Here is a 21,957-nt window from a genome sequence, read left to right as displayed (position 1 = left end):
TATTATGACATGTCATATCAGGCCATTTCTGACGTCACACTCTTTAGTTCTCGTTCTGTTGCTCACAAACCTGTCACCGTACTAAATTCAGTCATGGAACTCCTGAGCCAAATCTGTCCCCAAAGTTGTTTGTCTGTGACAGATTCCACTCCTTTTGTGTTTTGTTTTGGATTTTTTTGTTGTTGTTGTTGTTGGTCCATTTGTCTTTACTGGAAGGACTCTATGTTGTGTGTGCATTTTTTTAAAAAAAGTAAAATAATTACTTAGTGTTGCTTTGCTTTGATTTGAAGTGTAACTTTCACTAATAACTGCAATAAAATAAGCTTTGCTCCAGAACTCACGCCTATGTGTCCAGAATTTGCTAATGATCTGTGTCTCGGGTGGGAATCTGCAAGGATGAGTTTTTGCTTTGTCATGAATACTTTGTAAACAAAGGTTCTTTTTATTGCACTTTTCAGTGTGACTTTTACAGGATTTTTACACAAAGTGACATTTGACACACAGACATACAGATTCTGCGTAACTACATTGGATTCACAACTACTTAGAGTTACATTGGCAAACAAACAAAGGGAATTAAATTTTATCTCAGCATTCACCTTCACATATTCATGCATCCATCACCATGCACCCAAATATTACAATATTCTTTTCTCCCTCCTTGGAGAAGTACACCTGTTAGGCCAGACCCTGCTTCCATGCAGCCTGCCAACGTATAGTTCCAAAACTTCAAAAATGCATCCTCTTTTCCTAAGAACAATGCTAAGGACCAGATCTGTGTTTTCCCTACAGTAGAACCTGACTCCATGCAAACGTATCATGACTCCAAAATGCACTCCTTCTTCTTCCCTTGAGAAGGAAGCCCAATGTGTACAGAATCCTGCTTTCCCATAGCAGATCTGACACTCTCCGTACATAATCTCTGTCCTTCCCATGGACCAGAGCATAGCAGGTGAACAGCTCCACTATCTGTCACAATTTGAGAATTATTAGATTGAGTTTTTTATAGGAATCTTCTGCTGATGTAGTAAATAATTGTCCTGTTTGAAATGATCGTGAGTCTCCCCACTCCTGAAATAGATGTTGATCTTCAGATCTTCAAACTTCTTGCATTTCTGGATTAAAACAGTAACAGGTCCGCTACATGTTGAATACTTTTTTCTGGTGTCCTCAGTATACTGCAGCACAATCCCTCCATCCTTTAAAATCAGTAATGGCCCCCAATATAAGCATTTACACTTATATTACACTGTAGAATGTAATTGTCGTACACCACAGCAGGAACACCTCTGACTTTAAACACCACATCAGCTTGCCGTTTATTGAATATATGTAGGCAAAGCAGTAAAAAAATAGCAAAACAATAAAGATCCAAAATGAAATAGTCCATGAGCTTCAAAGGAAAACAAGATCCATGAATATGTAGAAATCCATGAAACAAGGCACTTGAATCCATGAAACAAGACAGCAGGAAAATCTCATAGATAAATCTTAAGCTTGGCAAAAACTTGGTACATGAAACTCAGAGCACTTGAAAGCAAGACCGTGATAAAACAACAATGTTGACCTGACCGGGAATCATTATAAAGCTTTTTCATATCCCAAAACTGAAAGGAAAGCATTTTTTTGACCTTCACACCAGATAAAGGTTTGTTATCTCTCTTTTGCTATAGCTGAACTGATGTCTCAGTCTCTGAAGACTTTGCTTCTGTTTACTAAAACTTTGCTTTCTGTCCAAGCTTTCATTATCTACTTTCTCATTAATTCCTGCACCTGAAAAATCATTTTCAGACAAGTTGTTCTGAGAAAAGCTGTGATGGGCCTCTCTCAAGAATGTGGCCTTGTGAATCTTCCTGAGACAGCTTAGGCCTCTCTTCTGAGTGTTACTTAGGCCCAAGCAAACCGTCATCCCCAATGCAAGGTCCACCAGCAGAAACATCATCCCCATTCCCATCATGAACATCAACATAAACATCGGACACAATCACAGGCTGACATACAACAGGAATGCAGTTTGACACCAAGTGCCATGGCTCAGTGCTATGGAATCCAGGGAGTTGCAATTTCACCAGGATCTTAGCAAGTAAGTAAGTAATTTTTATTGATTACCCCTTAGGCCAGGGGTCTTCAAACTACGGCCCGGGGGCCGGATACGGTCCTCCTAGGTCATTTATCCGGCTCTCGCTCTGGGTCAACCTAATTCTGAAATGACTTGAAAGCACGCAACAACAACAACAACAACAACAATCCTATGTCATCAGCCAAAAGCAGGCCCACACTTCCCATTGAAATACTAATAAGTTTATATTTGTTAAAATTGTTCTTCATTTTAATTATTATATTGTTTTTGAGTGTTTTTTGCACGACAAATAAGATATGTACAGTGTGCATGGGAATTAATTCATTTTTTTCAAATTATTATCCGGCCCTCCAACAGTTATAGGGACGGTGACCTGGCCCTCTGTTTAAAAAGTTTGAAGACCCCTGCCTTAGGCCGTATCACAATAAGAAACAGAACAACAAGGACTGTCAAGACCTTATCACACCCCACTTAGTAAGTTAAAATACGACACTTAATACAGTAAATAAATATGATAAAACATGATAAAACTGATAAACTTATCAAGCTGAGTATATACATCATATTTCAATATCACCCCTACAATTTACCCCAATCAGCCCTACATATGTGGTTCTCAGACGTATTGTTTTGCTTAAATACAGAGCTGTTTTATATGTTATTTTTGGGTCTTGGCCACACGTAAAATATGTTGTTCTGATGTGAGATTCCCAGTACATTGTCCGTTTGATATATGGACCAAGGTGGAAGTCTCTCATCTTTTGATACAATTTGCAATCAAATAATATGTGTGCTATATCCTCAATTTCAGGTGCCCCGCAGATACAACTTTGTTCATTATAAGGGATGCTGTTAAATCTCCTGTATCTAACCATTGTCTCGAGCTGATCAAATCTGGCTCGAGTGAATACCTCCTTGAGATGTTTTGGTATTTGCATTTTTAGATAGTTAGCAGTTTGAAAGGTACGTTTGTATTGACTCAGCCATTTTAGGTTAGCAGTCTTACTGAGGGTGGCTATATCTTTTTGTGCTTCTATATCCAAAATTCAAGTGCCATGGCTCAATGCTATGGAATCCAGGGAGTTGCAATTTCACCAGGATCTTAGCCTTCTCAGCCAAAGAGTGCTGATGCCTCCCCAAAGTACAACTCCCTTGATTCCATAGTATTGAGCATGGCAGTTAAAGTCCCAAACTGCATTAGTTCTATAGTGTAGACTCGCCCACTCTCTTGGTTTCCTAGAAATTATGAGTGAATTATAATGCAATTTTCACAAAAGAGCAGGCAACCAAGATTAAAACATGGGCAGCCTCTCCTGCTGAGAGATACCTCCCTCCGCTCCCCTACTCTTAGTTGCAACCTCTGAGTTGGACAAGTAAACCTGCTGGGATCAAGGTGAGTAGCATCTTTCTTTGTCCCCTTTATGACATCTCCATGTTGCCATGGCTTCCTCCCTCCCTCCCTTGTAAACAATTGCCGCAGGATTCTTTCAGTAGAGCTTCTGGGGAGCGTGGCTGCTGGGCAACAGCACCTAGACTGCTTAGCAAACAAGCAGAGAGAGCAGTCAACAGCTGTAGGAAGGAGAAGCCAAAAAGGAGGACTGGCTGTGGAAAAGAATTGGTGAGTTGATGGAACCTTACAGCCCATGGGATGAGGGAACCTCCTTTTTCTATACCAGGATCCAATGTTGTCTAGAGGTTCCCATGTATCCGTTTTTTATTCATTGCCTCAAGAACTGAAGTGCAAAGACCTGACAGTCCAAAAAATTACCAGCCCTGATCCACTGAAGGCACAAAATTCAGGGTAGCTCACAACCAAAGTATAGTAAGCCCTTGGCATCTGCTGGGTTTGGGTCCAGGAACCACTTAGATATCAAAACCCATGGATGCTCAAGTTTCGTGGCATATAAAGGCACGATAAAAGGATGCCACTTACACAGTTGGCAAAATGAAGTCTTGCTTTTTGAAATATTTTCAATCCCTAGACCAGGGGTCCTCAAACTAAGGCCCGAGGGCCGGATACGGCCCTCCAAGGTCATCGCTCAGGTTCAACCCATTAGTATTTCATTGGGAAGGGTGGGCCTGCTTTTGGCTGATGAGATAGGATTGTTGTTGTTGTGTGCTTTCAAGTCGTTTCATGGGCCAAAGATATAGGCCGCACAATCAGTTTCTCAGAGTGGGAAGAAATATGGCTAAGGAAGTTGAAATTTACATATTCCCCCGAGCTCAAAGAAAACTGGCTAAAACTCCTTCACGGGTGGTACCTAACCCCAGTACAAATAGCAAAATTTAACAAAGGAAGGAAAGAGGGAAAATGTTGGAAATGTGGTAAACAAAGAGGAGACTTTATTCACATGTGGTGGAAATGCAAAAAAGTCAAAACTTTCTGGCATAAGATCTATAAAAAAACAAAATTAATCTTACAAATCAAATTTGACTTTAAGCCGGAGTATTTCTTACTGGGCATCACAGATTTTGACATGGACAGCAATACAAGTAAATTATTTTTTTATATAGTAACTAGGGCTGGGCGGTTTCGTTTCGTTAATTCGTAATTCGTTAAAAATTCGTTATTTTTTTATAACGAAGCGATAACGAACCATTCTGGAGCAACTTAAAAACGAAACGAATTTTTAAATTCGTTTCGTAAATGCTTCGGATTCGTTATGTATTCATTTCGTTATCGGTTTGAGGTCGTTTCGTTATTATTTCCGCATGTCTGGGGCAAGTTTTATAGTTGTTTTTTGTTTAATTAGTGAAAAAAAATTATAATATCACACCAACAGTCAACAACAGAGGGAGAGGGAAGCTTCAGAAGTTCCCCCTGTCCCATTTGGAGGTTTTTTAGCATATTGCGCGGACGCGCCCGCCATTAACGAATCGATTCGTTATTGTTTCGTATTTGTTTCATTAATGTTTCGTAATTTTTTTAACATTTACGAAATTTCGTAAATATCGAACTTTTTAAAAGAAAAATTTCGGAATTCTTTTAAATATCGAAACGCAAAAAACCCCAAAAAACGAATCGATTTTAGAAACAAATTTTTCCGTTGTTACCCAGGCCTAATAGTAACAGCAGCAAGAATAAAGTTAGCTCAATTCTGGAAAGACAAAGAAACACCCACGATAGAGCAGTGGATAGTCAAAACCTTAGAGATCATGAATATGGACTTACTAACCCAAAGGTTGTCACAAAATATAACTAAAACAAAAGATACAAATTGGGACAAATTTCTAAATTTCCTTGAACAGGAGAATAAGGAAAAAATATTCTAAGAATACAACAGAGCGAATAAGAATATAATAATAAATAATAATAAAATTATATATATACTAGCTGTGCCCTGCCACGCGTTGCTGTGGCCTATAGTAAAACTTATCAAAGTTGAGGTAGATATCTGGACTATTATGAAAGAGAGGTTCGTACCTATTCCTTCCCCCTTTTCCTCCCCCTTTCTCTCCTTTCTTCCTTCTCTACCTCTTTCTTTCTTTCCTTCTTTCACTACTTGGTTTCATCCTTCTCTCTTTCCTTCATTCCCTCCCCCTTCCTTCCTTTGCCTTTCTTCCCTCCCTGTTTGCTTCCTTCTTTCACTTTTTATTTCCTTTTATTTCACCACCATCATAACAATAACAATAATGCAATGCATTGCCTCTGGGACCTGACACCTCTCCCATTCCCCCTAAAAGGGTCTCACAGGAACAATAGCATAATAATAATAATAATAGAAATAACAACCTTTACCCGCCACGTGTTGCTGTGGCCAATCTTCCCTCTTTCTCTCCTTCTTTCCCTCCCTCCCTCCCTCCCTCCATCCATCCATCCTTCCTTCCTTCCTTCCTTCCTTCCTTCCTTCCTTCCTTCCTTCCTTCCCATCTTTCCTTCTCCTCTTCTTTCTCTATCTCTTTCCTTCCTTCCCCCTTTTTCTTTCTCTTCTGCTGTCTCGCTTTTCTTTCCTTCCATTTTTCCTTTTCTTTCCTTTTCTTCTTCCTCTAACTTTCCTTCCTTCCCCCTTTTTCTTTACCTCCCTTTCTCTTTCTTCCTTCTTTCCTTCCTTCCTGTCTTTCCTAGATTTTGACAGGCGGGAAGGGGCGGGGTGGGGTTTGGAGGTGGCCTGAAGTAAAAGGAGGTAAGATTGGGGCAGGGGAGTGATGGAGCGTGGGGTTGCGTGTGTGTGTGCGGCGGCGGGGGGAGTGGGGTTGCGTGTGTGTGCGGCGGTGGGGGGAGTGATGGAGCATGGGGTTGCGTGTTTGTGTGCGGCGGCGGGGGGAGTGGGGTTGCGTGTGTGTGCGGCGGTGGGGGGAGTGATGGAGCGTGGGGTTGCGTGTGTGTGTGCAGCGGCGGGGGGAGTGATGGAACGTGGGGTTGTGTGTGTGTGTGCGGCAGGGGGTGTGTGTGTGCGGGAAGCGGCGCGGCGGGGCTTGGAGTGGGTATGGTTTCCGCAGAGGGAACGTTGGCCGGAAGGCCATGTGCGCGCGCGATGGAACTTGCGGCTGGGTGCCAATGCGCATGCTCAGTTGTTTTGCCGTTTTGTGAGTGTGTTGTGTTGTTTTTCATTTTGAGTAGATATGTTTGTACCTTGTGGGTTGTGTTATGGGCATGGGAATTTTGGTTAAGTTTCGTTGGGGTTTTTTTGAGTTTTGTTCTTTGCCGTTTTGTGAGTGTGTTGTGTTGTTTTTCATTTTGAGTAGATATGTTTGTACCTTGTGGGTTGTGTTATGGGCACGGGGATTTTAGTTAAGTTTCGTTGGGGGATTTTTGAGTTTTGTTGTGTTGCCGTTTTGTGAGTGTGTTGTTGTGTTGTTTTTCATTTTGAGTAGATATGTTTGTACCTTGTGGGTTGTGTTATGGGCACGGGGATTTTGGTTAAGTTTCGTTGGGGGATTTTTGAGTTTTGTTGTTTTGCCGTTTTGTGAGTGTGTTGTTGTGTTGTTTTTCATTTTGAGTAGATATGTTTGTACCTTGTGGGTTGTGTTATGGGCATGGGGATTTTAGTTAAGTTTCGTTGGGGGTTTTTTGAGTTTTGTTTCCTCGTTGGATGCCCCTAACAAATTTATATATATAGATAATTCCCATAAAAGCGAAGACAGAAAGACATCCAGCCTTGGACAAGAAGAATAAAACTTGGACCTGGAGGGCCTGGAAGCACACTATCTTGTTAGAGACCAGATCTTTGGTCATCTACGTGTTATTTCCTACCCCCCTCCCGTTTTTATTTTATTTTGGGGGGTTTTTTGGGGGGGGGGGTTGTGGTTTTTTCCCCCCTCTTCCTCTTTTTCCCCTCTTTCTCTCCTTTTTTCTTTCCTCGACTATTTTTCGATACTTTTCCTATTCCACAATGTTCCCCCACTTTCAATGTATGTGAATACGTTTTATCTTAAAATACAATCTCAACGTTCTCACCTCTTTTCTATCACGCTCCACTCTTGGGAGCACATTATTCGAAATAAAAACAATTTTTTTAAAAAAGAAAGAAAGCACATAACAACAATCCTATCTCATCAGCCAAAAGCAGGCCTACACTTCCCACTGAAATACTAATAGGTTTATATTTGTTAAAATTGTTCTTCACTTTATTTATTGTATTGTTTTAAAGTGTTTTTTGAGCTACAAATAAGATATGTGCAGTGTGCATAGGAATTCATTTATGCTTTTTTCAAATTATAATCCAGCCCTCCAACAGTTTGAGGGACTGTGACCTGGCCCTCTGTTTAAAAAGTTTGAGGACCCCTGGACTAGATAGTCGAATAAATGGAGGCAGAATCTGTGGACACAGAGGGCTCACTGTACAATTTTTTAAAAAACCTAATTAATATGTATGTTAAAAGAGAATGAAACCATATTTTTATTTAAAACACACACATTTACACTTAAACTCCCAAGTTAATCTATACCAGTGTTTCTCAACTTGCGGGTCGGGACCCCTGGGGGGGAGGTTGCGAGGAGTTGTGAGAAGGGTTGCCAAAGACCATTGGAAAACACAGTATTTTCTGTTCATGGGGGTTCTGTGTGGGAAGTTCGGCCTAATTCTATCATTAGTGGGGTTCAGAATGCTCTTTGATTGTAGGTGAACTATAAATCCCGGTAACTATAACTCCAAAATGTCAAGGTCTACTTTCCTCAAAAGTCCACCAGTGATCACATTTGAGCATATTGACTATTCGTGCCAAGTTTTGTCAAGATCCATCATGGTTTGAGTCCATTATAGGTGAATTATGAATCCCAGCAACTACAACTCCCAATTTTTATTTTTTGTCGTGTCAGGAGTGACTCCTGGTGTGAGAGAATTGGCCGTCTGCAAGGACGTTGCCCAGGAGACGCCTGGATGATTTGATGTTTTTATCATCCTTGTGGGAGGCTTCTCTCATGTCCCCGCATGAGGAGTTGGAGCTGATAGAGGGAGCTCATCCGCCTCTCCCCGGATTAGAACCTGTGACCTGTCGGTCTTCAGTCCTGCCGGCACAGGGGTTTAACCCACTGCGCCACCGGGGGCTCCAACTCCCAAATGTCAAGTCTATTTTCCTTTAACTCCACCAGTGTTCACATTTGGCCATATTGAATATTCGTGCCAAGTTTGGTCCACATCTATCATTGTTTGAGTACGCAGTGCTCTCTGGATGTAGGTGAACTACAACTCCAAAACTCAAGGTCAATTCCTACCAAACCAACTCCACTGCGCCAACTCCACTGGCTGCCAGTTTGCTACCGGGCACAATTCAAAGTACTGGCTTTAGCCTTTAAAGCCCTAAACAGTTCCAGCCCAGCTTACCTGTCTGAATGCATCTCTCCCTGTGAACCATCTAGGTCTTTAAGATCATCTGGAAAGGCCCTGCTCTCGGTCCTGCCTCCTTCGCAGATGTGACTGGCGGGAATGAGAGACAGGGCCTTTTCAGTGAAATCATGGAGGAATTTAAAAGGGTCTGGCCCTGAAGGAGAGACCCTGCGGACCCACCAAAGAGGGCTCGCTACAATGGTGAGCAAAGAGAAGCCCAATTTAAAAGGTTTTTCCTAAGTTTCCAAAAGAAATCTCACCAAAGTTGAAGGAAGTGCCACCGAGATGATTTTATTGCGATTCAGCTGAAAAGGATGCAAAGCAGCAATATTTCGCCAAGCTAAGCATACAGTGTACAAAAATAAAGGCCTTTTTATACATAAAACAGCCGCCAGGTTTGAATCTCCCATTCCCCGCCCCTCTGCCGGCTCAATGATGATTGGCTGGCGCTCTTCAGCTGGGAGGAGGCTTGGCCTGCTCCTGAGTGCCTGGGCCAATCACTGGGCTTCTGCCGCCTCGGTGTCCTGACGAATCAGGAGAGAGGGAAGTAGGACGAGAGGGAAACAATGGATTCTTGAGAGGATCATGGAAGTAGGAAATGTCCAAGCGGCTAGCGAGTCCCGGGGGCAGGGAGCTGCGAGCCAGCCTTTGCTATTGTCTTTGAGTGGCTGCAATAAACGTTGATGGTTGGCAAACCTGCCATAATCCGGATTTTTCCAGTGCTGAGAGACAGGAACAATGAGGGAATTTTGGCTGTGGTTTCAGTGGATAAAAGTTGAATCAGTAACAGATTAGGACAAGGTGTGGCTTTCTGAAGGCTTCCTTTGTCCTATTGAGATATGATCATAAATGCCAAGTGACCGCTTCCTCTGGGGGGCCAACTCCGAGGCCAGAGGTCACGATCCTTTGTTATTGTCCATGCAAATAGTGTCTTTTGATAAAGGTCTTTTCCAACTGAGGATTTCCTCCTTTCTGGGGTCACAGGGGTGGCTTCTTATATTTTTATACATTTTTTTCAATAAAGGGGAATTGGGCAAAAGGGTCAGGAAAAGGTCAGGCACACAGGGAGAAATAGAGAAATATAGAAATCATGATATAGAAAACATACCCAGTTATCCCTCCCACCAGAGTCCCATAGAAGTTCAAGAGAGCACATAAGTAAAGGGAGGTGGTTTCTCAGTAATAAATGTGCTACCTTCTGCTATATATGAAACTTAGGGCATAAAACCTTGATTAAATGTACACACTATCTAACATGGGAAAGGTCCTTGTTGTTGTTAATGTCTTGGCAAATTGACCAAGTCTTAAACCTTATTGGAGCGCCCGGTGGCGCAGTGGGTTAAAGCACTGAGCTGCTGAGCTTGTTGATCGAAAGGTCGCAGGTTCGATTGCGGGGAGCGGCGTGAGCTTCCGCTGTCAGCCCTAGCTTCTGCCAACCTAGCAGTTCGAAAACATGCAAATGTGAGTAGATCAATAGGTACCGCTCCGGTGGGAAGGTAACGGCGCTCCATGCAGTCATGCTGGCCACATGACCTTGGAGGTGTCTATGGACAACGCTGGCTCTTCGGCTTAGAAATGGAGATGAGCACCACACCCCAGAGTCAGACATGACTGGACTTAGTGTCAGAGGACTACCTTTACCTTTACCTTAACCCTTATTATTATTATTATTATTATTATTACTTTATTTGTATCCCGCTAGCATCTCCCAAAGGATTCGATGCGGCTTACAACAGGCCGAAGCCCACACAATACAACAATACAATACCACAATACAATACCTAGCAAATAAAAACAGATTAAGCAGAAAAACAATACAATAGCAATACAACAAGACATTGTTAAAAACGGAGCCGGCCGGCGTAGGGGTACAGGATTAAAAGTGCTGATGTGTCGGAGGGATATGGGATTATAATATAAGTGCGGTGTGCAGTGTGAGGTGGTCTTGGTTCTGACTAAAGTGCTTCTGGGATTTGGTCCTGGGATTCCTAGTCTGAGAAGGCACATGGGTTTCCTAGTCTGAGAAGGCACATTTGAACAGCCAGGTTTTCAAATTCTTTCTGAAGACTTCCAGTGTAGGGGCTTGTCTGAGGTCTTTCGGGAGGGCATTCCAGAGGCGGGGGGCCACCACGGAGAAGGCCCTGTCCCGTGTCCCCACCAAGCGCGCTTGTGACGCGGGTGGGACCACGAGCAGGGCCTCTCCAGATGACCGGAGTGAGCGTGTGGGTTCGTAGACAGCGATGCGGTCACGCAGGTAGGATGGTCCCAAACCGTTCAGTCTGGTGTCCTTGTCCTTAGCAAAACTATAAGTTACTATCTTTTATGGGGAGGGGTCATGTTCAACTTTATCAGCAGTGGCCCCTCGGCTATGGAACGCCCTCCCTACGGATATTAGATCAGCCCCCTCCCTCCTAACATTTCAAAAGAGAGTCAAAACCTGGCTTTTTGAACAAGCATTTGGAGATGCAGTGTAACAGGCTATTTTAGATCCATGGAATGATTAGACGATGCAACTGGAAAATGATTGTAGTGAGACGTTGAGGACTTGTGTTGAATTGTTTTTATTGCGTTTATTGTTTTATACGATTTCTATTATATGTCAATTTTAAATGATATTTTATGTTATTGGGGGCATCAAATTTTGCCGTTTGTAAACCACCCTGAGTCGCCTCCGGGCTGAGAATGGCAATATATAAATATGGTAAATAAATAAATAGATAAATAAGGGTTTGCGGCATTAGGAAGATTGAGAACCACTGGTGCAGATGTACCTGTCATGAGCCTCAACCTTAAAACACCGTCCTCCTGCGTATCAGATGCTTCCTGCATATCAGATATTTACATTACGATTCGTAACAGTAGCAAAATTACAGTTATGAAGTAGCAACGAAAATAATTTTATGGTTGAGCACTCCCTCCAGTGAGTGCTATGAACATGTCCAAGAGCCCTGCCAATATCCTCCACAATCACCATACTGCCTCCCACCATAGTGAAGGCTTTCCTATGGGAACAATTTCATCCTGGATTTCCTGTTTTTCCTCCAAATGGACATCTCAGGATTCCTTTCTCTCTCTAATGCGGTGAAATTTGCATGATGGCACCCACTGACTATCACTTAACCCTTTCCCATGGCACACAGCAAACCGAGGAATTGATCAGCAACTGAACAAGAGTTCTTGTGGGGTTTTTTTCGGGCTATATGGCCATGTTCTAGAGGCATTTCTCCTGACGTTTCGCCTGCATCTATGGCAGGCTTCCTCAGAGGTCTGAGGAAGACCTCTGAGGAAGCCTGCCATAGATGCAGGCGAAACGTCAGGAGAAATGCCTCTAGAACATGGCCATATAGCCCGAAAAAACCCACAAGAACTGAGTGATTCCGGCCATGAAAGCCTTCGACAATAAACTGAACAAGAGATTTGGGGAGTAGTTCAACCTGCCTCCAGAGCACTCTGAACCCCACCAATGACAGATCTGGACCAAACATAGCACACAGTACCCTGGTGACCAACTGAACATATTGAATGAATTTGAGGGAGGACTAACCCACTCAGTTGTAGTTCACTCTGCACCCAGAGAGCATTCTGAAGCCCCCAATGGCAGATCTGGAGTACACATGGCACACAGAACCCTGATGACCAACAAAACATATTGGAGGGGTGGGGATGGAGGTAAATGACCCACCCACATGGAAGTTGTAGTTCACCCTACACCCAGAGCACTCTAAACCCCATCAATGACAGATCTTGACCAAACTTGGCACACAGACCCAACATGCCCAACTGTGAGTACAGGTGGAGTTTGGAGGTGATTGCCCAGGGAATCTGAGAGTTGTAGTTCACCTGTATCCAAAGAAACTGTGACCCATGCCAACAATGGACTGAGACCAAACTTGGCACAGAGAAGTCCAATGACCAACTGAACATACTTCAGGGCTTTGTGGGAATTGACCTTGATTGCGTGAGTTGTAGTCCACCTGTATCCAAAGAAACTGTGACCCACGCCAACAATGGACTGAGACCAAACTTGGCACAGAGAAGTCCAATGACCAACTGAACATACTTCAGGGCTTTGTGGGAGTTGACCTTGATTTCGTGAGTTGTAGTTCACCTGTATCCAAAGAAACTGTGACCCACGCTAACAATGGACTGAGACCAAACTTGGCACAGAGAAGTCCAATGACCAACTGAACATACTTCAGGGCTTTGTGGGAGTTGACCTTGATTGTGGGAATTGTAGTTCACCTGTATCCAAAGAAACTGTGACCCACACTAACAATGGACTGGGACCAAACTTGGCACAGAGAAGTCCAATGACCAACTGAACATACTTCAGGGCTTTGTAGGAATTGACCTTGATTGCGTGAGTTGTAGTTCACCTGTATCCAAAGAAACTGTGACCCACGCTAACAATGGACTGAGACCAAACTTGGCACAGAGAAGTCCAATGACCAACTGAACATACTTCAGGGCTTTGTGGGAGTTGACCTTGATTGTGGGAGTTGTAGTTCACCTGTATCCAAAGAACTGTGACCCACGCTAACAATGGACTGAGACCAAACTTGGCACAGAGAAGTCCAATGACCAACTGAACATACTTCAGGGCTTTGTGGGAGTTGACCTTGATTGTGGGAGTTGTAGTTCACCTGTATCCAAAGAAACTGTGACCCACGCCAATAATGGACTGGGACCAAACTTGGCACAGAGAAGTCCAATGACCAACTGAACATACTTCAGGGCTTTGTAGGAATTGACCTTGATTGCGGAAGTTATAGTCACCTGTATCCAAAGAAACTGTGACCCACGCAAACAATGGACTGGGACCAAACTTGGCACAGAGAAGTCCAATGACCAACTGAACATACTTCAGGGCTTTGTGGGAATTGACCTTGATTGCGTGAGTTGTAGTTCACCTGCACCCAGAGACCACTGAACCCAGCCAACCTCAGATAAGGACCACACTTGTCACACAGATCCAACATGGCCAACTGTGAATACAGGCTTGGTTTGGGGAGGAGTGACCCACAACTCCAGAAATAGTAGTTCACCCACATCTTTATATATTTTCTAATGGGAGCATTTATAAACAGTGAAATCAAAATCTGTCTTTTTTCTAATAAATAGTGTTACTAATTAACTAAATTATATTACCTAATATTCCAAAACAAACAATGCCTTTTTCAATTAATCTGGGTGGCGTCAGGTACTCAAACTAGTACATAATAAAATGGAAGTATAACGGCCATCCTTAAAAGCTTCATCCTTTGCAGCTGTAAGAATTTTTGCATCTCTCACTAGTTCTGTGCCGTTGTCTCCTCGCAGGAAGCAGCCATGGCGACTCTGAGCATGAAGCCAGGCCAGAGGTTCACATTCCCTGACTGGCGCATGAACCGTGAGCTCCTTGTGAGCAATGCTGAGCGCCAGCGCATTGCTTCTCACCAGATCCGACAAGAGGCCCGGGCTCTTCGCAATGAAACGAACAACCAGGTGAGTGGCGCATTCCAGCCTTTCTACCTTGTGTCAGCATCAGATCTATGGACCCCCCAAAAGGGAGGGGAGCGAATCTGGGTCAAAAATGTCAAGATGTGTTGGTTAGGACTGAAATATCAGCTCTTTGTCAGGATTAATTTAGTTATATATGTGTTTTTCAATACATGTGCTTCTATGTATTGCCGAGATGGATGCTACTGTGAATTGAAAATGTCATGCAGGAATGTTTATACTTTGAGGCTGTGATTAAGTGAACTTGAAAAAGTAAGGTAAGGGTTGCTCTTGCTGAGAACAGAAGGGAGTTGCCAGTCTCAGCAAGAGAAGATAAGCAGATGTGAAGAGGCTTTCGGTTTTGACTAGTCCTGAATTGTAGCTCGCTGTAGAAAGACGTGTCTGATGTACGTACTTAGTAAACTTAGTTTCTTTTGTAACTCAAAGCCTGCAGAGTCCTTATTTTGCAACTCAGTGTCTGCTTGATATAGCATTCCTTCCGCTGGGTATCATCAATCTCTGACAATCTTTCGTTACTCTCAGGTGGGACAATAGGGATGGAATGATCCCAGAAACTCAGCAGAAAGGCAAATAGATGGAATGCCCGGGAAGTATTTGGCAACTGGTTTATGAGTATTCCCATTCCTAATGCTTACTTCTTGGGAGGAGAGCAATGTCCAGTCTCGATAAAATAGTAAAGAGTAGAGACATCACACTGGCAACAAAGATCCGCATAGTCAAAGCCATGGTATTCCCTGTAGTAACCTATGGATGTGAGAGCTGGACCTTAGGGAAGGCTGAGCGAAGGAAGATCAATGCTTTTGAGCTGTGGTGTTGGAGGAAAGTTCTGAGAGTGCCTTGGACTGCGAGAAGATCCAACCAGTCCATCCTCCAGGAAATAAAGCCCGGCTGCTCATTGGAGGGAAGGATACTAGAGACAAAGTTGAAGTACTTTGGCCACATCATGAGGAGACAGGAAAGCCTAGAGAAGACAATTATGTTGGGGAAAGTGGAAGGAAAAAGGAAGAGGGGCCGACCAAGGTCAAGATGGATGGATGGCATCCTTGAAGTGACTGGACTGACCTTGAAGGAGCTGGGGGTGGTGACGGCCGACAGGGAGCTCTGGCGTGGGCTGGTCCATGAGGTCACGAAGAGTCGGAGACGACTGAACGAATGAACAACAACAAATGTCATGGGTGGTGCAATGGACTAAACCGCTGAGCTGCTGAACTTGCTGACTGAAAAACTGATAGCTCAAATCTGGGGAGCGGGGTGAGCTCCCACTGTTAGCCTCAGCTTCTGCCAAACTAGCAGTTCAAAAACATGCAAATGTCAGTAGTTCAATAGATACCAATGTATTGTCAATAGGAACTGCTTCTGCAGGAAGGTAATGGCGCTCCATGCAGTCATGCTAGCCACATGACCTTGGAGGTGTCTATGGACAATGCCAGCTCTTTGGCTTAGAAATGGAGATGAGCGCCACCCGTCAGAGACGGACACGACTAAACCTAATGTCAAGGGCAAACCTTTACCTTTACTATTTGTAATGTCTGGTTTATGTCACTTTCTGGCATGAAAGCTATCAAGAAAAGAGCAGATTTCCTGAAATAAGACTCTGACTGTAAATAGGTCAGCTGCTGTCCTCACCTTTTTGCCTTGTTTTTTACTCCTGTTCTATTTTGGAATGGTCATATGACTGGTCAAATAAATATATTATTTATTTATTTATTTATTTATTTATTTATTTATTTATTTGAAACACAACAAGATGAGTCCACAGCAGACATTCTGCTGGCTGTTGAATTGGATCACACGTCGGACACTTCCCAAGTGTCTAGGACTGTGTGATATATCGGCGAATAATGCGTGCAGATCCCAGTAAGGTGGCCTTTTGCAGCTGGCAGATGGTAATTTTGTCCGTGCCGATTGTGTTTAAGTGCTGGCCAAGGTCTTTAGGCACTGCACCCAGTGTGCCGATCACCACTGGGACCACCTTGAACTTGCTATTATTATTATTATTATTATTATTATTATTATTATTATTATTGTCACTTGCTTGCATGTGTATATTAACTGTCTGCATGTAGGATAAAACATGTCAAGAGAGGCAAGCTGAACTTTGAGAATATAATATACTTTCTTCTCTGAGTAGGAACTGGAGGCCTTTTCGAATATTATTCTAACTGCTTGCCTGTCTTACCTCTCCAGACAATATGGGATGAGCACGACAACCGCACACGCCTCAACGAAAGGATTGACTGTGTCAACCGACTGAAGGAAATGTTGGATAAATGCCTGACAAACATTGACATAGAAATCAATGCTTTAACCCAGGTATGAGATCTACCTATACCTTTCAGTACTGCTGTACCTATCCCCCAAGGGGCTATGGACCGAGATTGTGCATTCTGCAAATCGTTCCAGATTATTATTATTTTGTGTCAAAAGCATTGCATAAATAATCAAGTATAAAACTGACAGAATAGAGGAAGCGCAAGGGACTAAATAATTTTAGACCAAAAACGGGCAACAGTGACTGCATTGTCTGTAGCTTTAAACAATTCTTCCTCTGTTCATGAGGTAGGGCATGGTGAGCAAGCATGCAGATACAGAGTTGATTGTTCTGCTCCTCAGTCGCACAAGGTGGAGGATTCTTCTAGGTCGGGAATGGGCAGACCCAGACCTGGGGGCCAGATGTGGACCCTTGGGCTCCTTTCTCAGGCTCTCCTCTCTCCTTTCTCTTTCCCCCTTCTTTCTCTTCCACCCTTTCGTCCTTCCTTTCGTCCTTCCTTTCGTCCTTCCTTTCACCCTCCTTTCCTCTCTCTGTTTTTCCCCCTCCTTCCTTCCTTTTGTCTTTCCTTCCTTCTCTTTCGTCGCTCCCTTCCTTCCCTTTCTCCCTTCCCCTCTTCCATCCTTTCCTCCTTCCTTCCCTGTCTTTTGTCTTTCCTTCCTTCTCTTTCCTCCCTCCCTTCCTTCCCTTTCTCCCTTCCCCCTTCCATCCTTTCCTCCTTCCTTCCCTGTCTTTTGTCTTTCCTTCCTTGTCTTTCCTCCCTTCCTTCTCTCTTTCTACCTTTCTCAATTCCCTTCCACTCTTTCGTCCATCCTTCCTTCTTTTTCCTCCCTTTCTTTTTTCCCTTTCTCAAGTCCCTTCCACCTTTTCGTCCTTTTTTCCCTGTCTTTTGTCTTTCCTTCCTTCTCTTTCCTCCCTTCCTTCCCTCGTTCTCCCTTTCTCAATTCCCTTCCACTCTTTCGTCCATCCTTCCTTCTTTTTCCTCCCTCCCTTTCTTTTTTCCCTTTCTCAAGTCCCTTCCACCTTTTCGTCCTTCTTTCCCTGTCTTTTGTCTTTCCTTCCTTCGCTTTCCTCCCTTCCTTCCCTCGTTCTCCCTTTCTCAATTCCCTTCCACTCTTTCGTCCGTCCTTCCTTCTTTTTCCTCCCTACCTTTCTTTTCTTCCTTTCTCAAGTCCCTTCCACCTTTTCTTCCTTCCCTCCCTGTCTGTTGTCTTTCCTTCCTTCTCTTTCCTCCCTCCCTTCCCTCGTTCTCCCTTTCTCAATTCCCTTCCACTCTTTCATCCATCATTCCTTCTCTTTCCTTCCTCCTTCCATTCCTTCCTTCCATCCATCCTTCTCTTCCTCCCTCCCTTTATTTTCCTTCCTCCTTCCCTTTCTTCCATCCTATTCTTCCTCCCTTCCTTCCTCCTTCCCTTCTATCCTTTCGCCCTTCCTTCCTTTCCTCCCTTTTGTCTTTCCTACCCTCCCCTTTCTTTCCTTCCTTCTCTCTGACCTTCCTCCTTACCTCCCTCCCTTTTTTCCCTCCTTCTTTCTCCTTCCATCCTTCCATCACCGGGCAGCCAGTTCTCCTAGCAGGGAGTGTTTACCTAGGCCTGTTCCAGTTAGTGCTATTTTGCCAGATTGTCTTTTGATAATAATTTTTATTTATACCCCGCCATCATCTCTGCAAGGGGACCCGGGGCGGCTTACATGAGGCCAAGTCCAACAACACATCAGTAAAAACAAAACAGCAAGCAAATAAAACAGTACAATTAATATAACTTACATGTAAACAATAACACAGAGAATTTAAAACCTTATGGCCGGGCCAGATTTAATAAATTAAAATTTTTAAAATAAACACTGGGCGTGAACAGAGGTAGGATGTATCTAAGCAGGAGGGTTTTAAAAGATAATGTAGAGAGATCAATCCAACGGATAGTAAAGTGCTTTTGAGAACAATTGCAGAGAATTAATCAGAGCAGGGAGTAGTTTCCTTATTCAGGGAAGGCACACTGGAACAGCCACGTTTTCAGGCTCCTCCTAAAGACTGCCAATGTGGGGGCTTGTCTGATATCCTTGGGGAGTGAGTTCCAGAGACGGGGAGCCACCACAGAGAAGGCCCTCTCCCTCATCCCCACCAATCGTGCCTGCGAAGGGGGCAGGAGCGAGAGCAGGGCCTCTCTAGATGATCGAAGAGATTGCGTGGGTTCGTACACAGAAATGGGGTCACACAGGTAGGCGGGTCCCAAACTGTTCAGGGCTTTGTAGGTAAGAATCTGCACCTTGAATTGGGGCCAGAAAATGAACAGTAGCCAATGGAGCTCCTTAAACAGGGAGGTTGACCGCTAACCATAAGTCGCTCCAGTTAGTAACCTGGCTGCCGTCGGTTGTACCAATTGAAATTTTCAAGCTGTCTTCAAGGGCAGCCCCACGTAGAGTGCATTACAGTAATCCAATCTGGAGGTGACTAAGGCGTGGACCACCCTGGCCAGATCTGACTGGCACACAAGTTTTAATTGTGCGAAGGCCCTCCCAGCCACCGCCGATGCCTGGGCTTCAAGCGTTAGCGATGAGTCTAGGACAGTGGTTCTCAACCTGTGGATCCCCAGATGTTTTGGCCTTCAACTCCCAGAAATCCTAACAGCTGGTAAACTAGCTGGGATTTCTGGGATTTGTAGGCGAAAACACCTGGGGACCTACAGGTTGAGAACCACTGGTCTAGGAGGACACCCAAGCTGCGGACCTGTAACTTCAGGGGGAGTGCAACCCCATCAAGCACAGGTTGCCACCCTATACCCCAATCTTCCCACTATGCTTCTGAATCTGATCAGGGACTTCCATGTTGTCCATTCTTGGTTTGCCCCTGGAGGAAGACCCTCATGGGGGACCATCTAGTTGAGATTTCCTGGTTTAGCGGCTCAAGAGGGATAGTCTTGCTGTTGCTGGAGGAACATTAAGAGGAGTGGTGGTTCTCATGAAACTTTTCCTTGATTTACATCTACTGGGAGGAGGCTGATAACCATGTAGTGGATGGCTTTCACAGCGTTCAACCTTGCAGTTAGCAGGAACTTCCCAGATGCAGCACCGTAAAAAGAGAAACATCTTATTAAATAAATGCAATGAGGCTATGTTGACCAAATTCCAGTGCCCTTAATATGGGAATACTGTCATGACATTAACCAAGATGATACAACCACAAAGGGGGAGGGATGTAGGCAAAGAGATGGCATTGTAGCCAAGTGGTTTGGGAGAAAGGGACTACTCAATATTGAATTGGGCTCATTAGGCCACATCCCCGATGGCGTCATGAGCCCAATGGAAATGGAAGCAGAGAGATAAGATACTAGTCACCACTTGAGGATCTCCTTGAAGCTTCACATTTGTGTGCAGGCAGTCCCCAAGTTACAAACATCCAACTTACAACTGACTCATAGTTAAGGACGGGGATGAAGCAACAGGAAATGAGAAAATTCTATCCTTAGGAAAGGAAAGTCACTCCTGAAAGAGTTATTATTATGGGGGAAAGGGGTCTCCTCTGAGGCTTTATCACCAATCCTTGTGTTCCACAACAAGACATTTTTTTCTAAATGCGTACAAAACTCCAGATGAAATCTTCCTGAAACAAGCTGCAAAAAAATCCCAGAAGCCACCACATTTGTTGTCCATCATATTGTCCTATAAGTCCCTTTAGATGACATAAAACAGGGATGTTTTATAGACTACTGCAACGCACTCTACGTGGGGTTGCCCTTGAAGACTGTTCGGAAACTTCAACTAGTCCAGCGAGCGGCAGCCAGATTGCTCACTGGAGCGACATACAGGGAGCACACCACCCCCCTGTCCTGCCAGCTCCACTGGCTGCCGGTCCAGTTCCGAGCACAATTCAAGGTGCTCATCTTGACCTACAAAACCCTGTACGGTTCCGGTCCAGTGTATCTGTCCGAACGTATCTCCCGCTACGTCCCACCTCGGAGCTTGAGATCATCTGGGGAGGCCCTGCTCTCGACCCCACCACTGTCACAAGTGAGGCTAGTGGGGACGAGGAGCAGGGCTTTCTCAGTGGTGGCCCCTCACCTGTGGAACTCACTCCCGGGGGAAATCAGAGCATCATCATTCCTCCTCTCCTTCAGGAGGAGGGTGAAGACATGGTTTTGGGACCAGGCCTTTGGGCAACCAGGCAATTAAATAAGACAATCAGACGAGTAAGACCAGCAGGATTGACGAAGTGGAATCAAAAAACAGATCTATGAGATAGCGAACACTGACAGTGTAGGAGGAGGAAGTGGGTTTGTATTGGTTTTTATTGATTTTATTGGGATAATGCATGAATTGTTGGTAATTGTGAATGTGTTGTAGTTGTGTGATGATTGTTTTGTAATGCAGGCATCTAATTCGTGCCTTTGCTGTTGTAAGCCGCCCTGGGTCCCCTTCGGGGTGAGAAGGGCGGGGTAAAAGAACCCCAAATAAATAAATAATAAATAAATGTATACATGTTGGATTCAAGGCAACACTGGCCCTCAGGGGACTTTGGAAGGTTGTTTTTCCACAAAAGAAATCTGCTTCCAAATGCTGCATATCCCTGTGGACACAGAGGCAATTTTGCCATATTTATAGCCCGTTTTTGGTCCAAGATGGACCATTTGTCCAGCTCAAAGTAGAGTATGAAAGGAGAGATCCATCTTATATTAAAGCTTCTCCTCCTCAGATGAAGGAGAAGGCGGAGCGTGCCCTGCAAGCAAAGAACCTGCCTCTGGACGTGGTTATTGAAAACCTGACTCTTCGGGAGAGTCGCCGAGACATTGATGTGGTGAAGGACCCCGTTGAGGATGAGTTGCACAAAGAGGTGGAGGTGATAGATGCCACCAGGAGAGACCTTCAGCAGAAAGTGAGCGAGGCCTTTGAGCAACTCTGGTGAGCCAAAGGGCCTGGAAGGGCCACAACATCTTGGCTTTGTGTCTTCTTTGGGATTTAGGGATTAAAAGAGGACTTGGCAATATATGGTTATTCCAGATGATGTTGACTGCAAGTATCCCTCATCCCTGCTGTCTAGGGCTGATGGACGATGTAGTTCAGCAACATCTGCACAGTGCTCCTTTCTTAAAGAACTTCACAGCTCTCTTGTTCTTCATCACATAAATAGTTTGACCATGTAGCTCTGTGACCCTACATTCTCCAACGGTCAAAAGTCCTAAATATTTATGGAGTGATTTTCAGATCCCCAAAGCACTTGGGTGTTGCATCTTCTCTCAATACCTTACTAGGGCAGTGTATATAACTGATGTAAAACAATTGCACACTGCATATCAGAACAGCTTCAAAAAGTCAAATGCTATTTATATATTTACAGCATTTATATTCTG

General features: G+C 44.1%; 1 protein-coding gene across 1 annotated transcript in view; it reads left to right on the top strand.

Moving 5' to 3' along the window:
* The first annotated feature begins 3,571 nt into the window (after window positions 1–3,571).
* TEKT2 (tektin 2) overlaps window positions 3,572–21,957 on the top strand; it is a 33,655-nt gene continuing 15,269 nt past the window's right edge. Inside the window, exons 1-4 of the mRNA XM_067473236.1 lie at window positions 3,572–3,698; window positions 14,167–14,331; window positions 16,534–16,659; window positions 21,303–21,508. Of these exons, the coding sequence (XP_067329337.1) occupies window positions 14,176–14,331; window positions 16,534–16,659; window positions 21,303–21,508 (488 nt within the window). The 5' untranslated portion in view covers window positions 3,572–3,698; window positions 14,167–14,175. The remainder of the gene's footprint in view (window positions 3,699–14,166; window positions 14,332–16,533; window positions 16,660–21,302; window positions 21,509–21,957) is intronic.

This window comes from Anolis sagrei, chromosome X, assembly GCF_037176765.1.
Source record: "Anolis sagrei isolate rAnoSag1 chromosome X, rAnoSag1.mat, whole genome shotgun sequence".
NCBI classification, from domain to species: Eukaryota; Metazoa; Chordata; class Lepidosauria; order Squamata; family Dactyloidae; genus Anolis; species Anolis sagrei.
The sequence above is the reverse complement of the archived record's forward strand: the minus strand, read 5'-3'. Positions and strand labels throughout refer to the sequence as shown.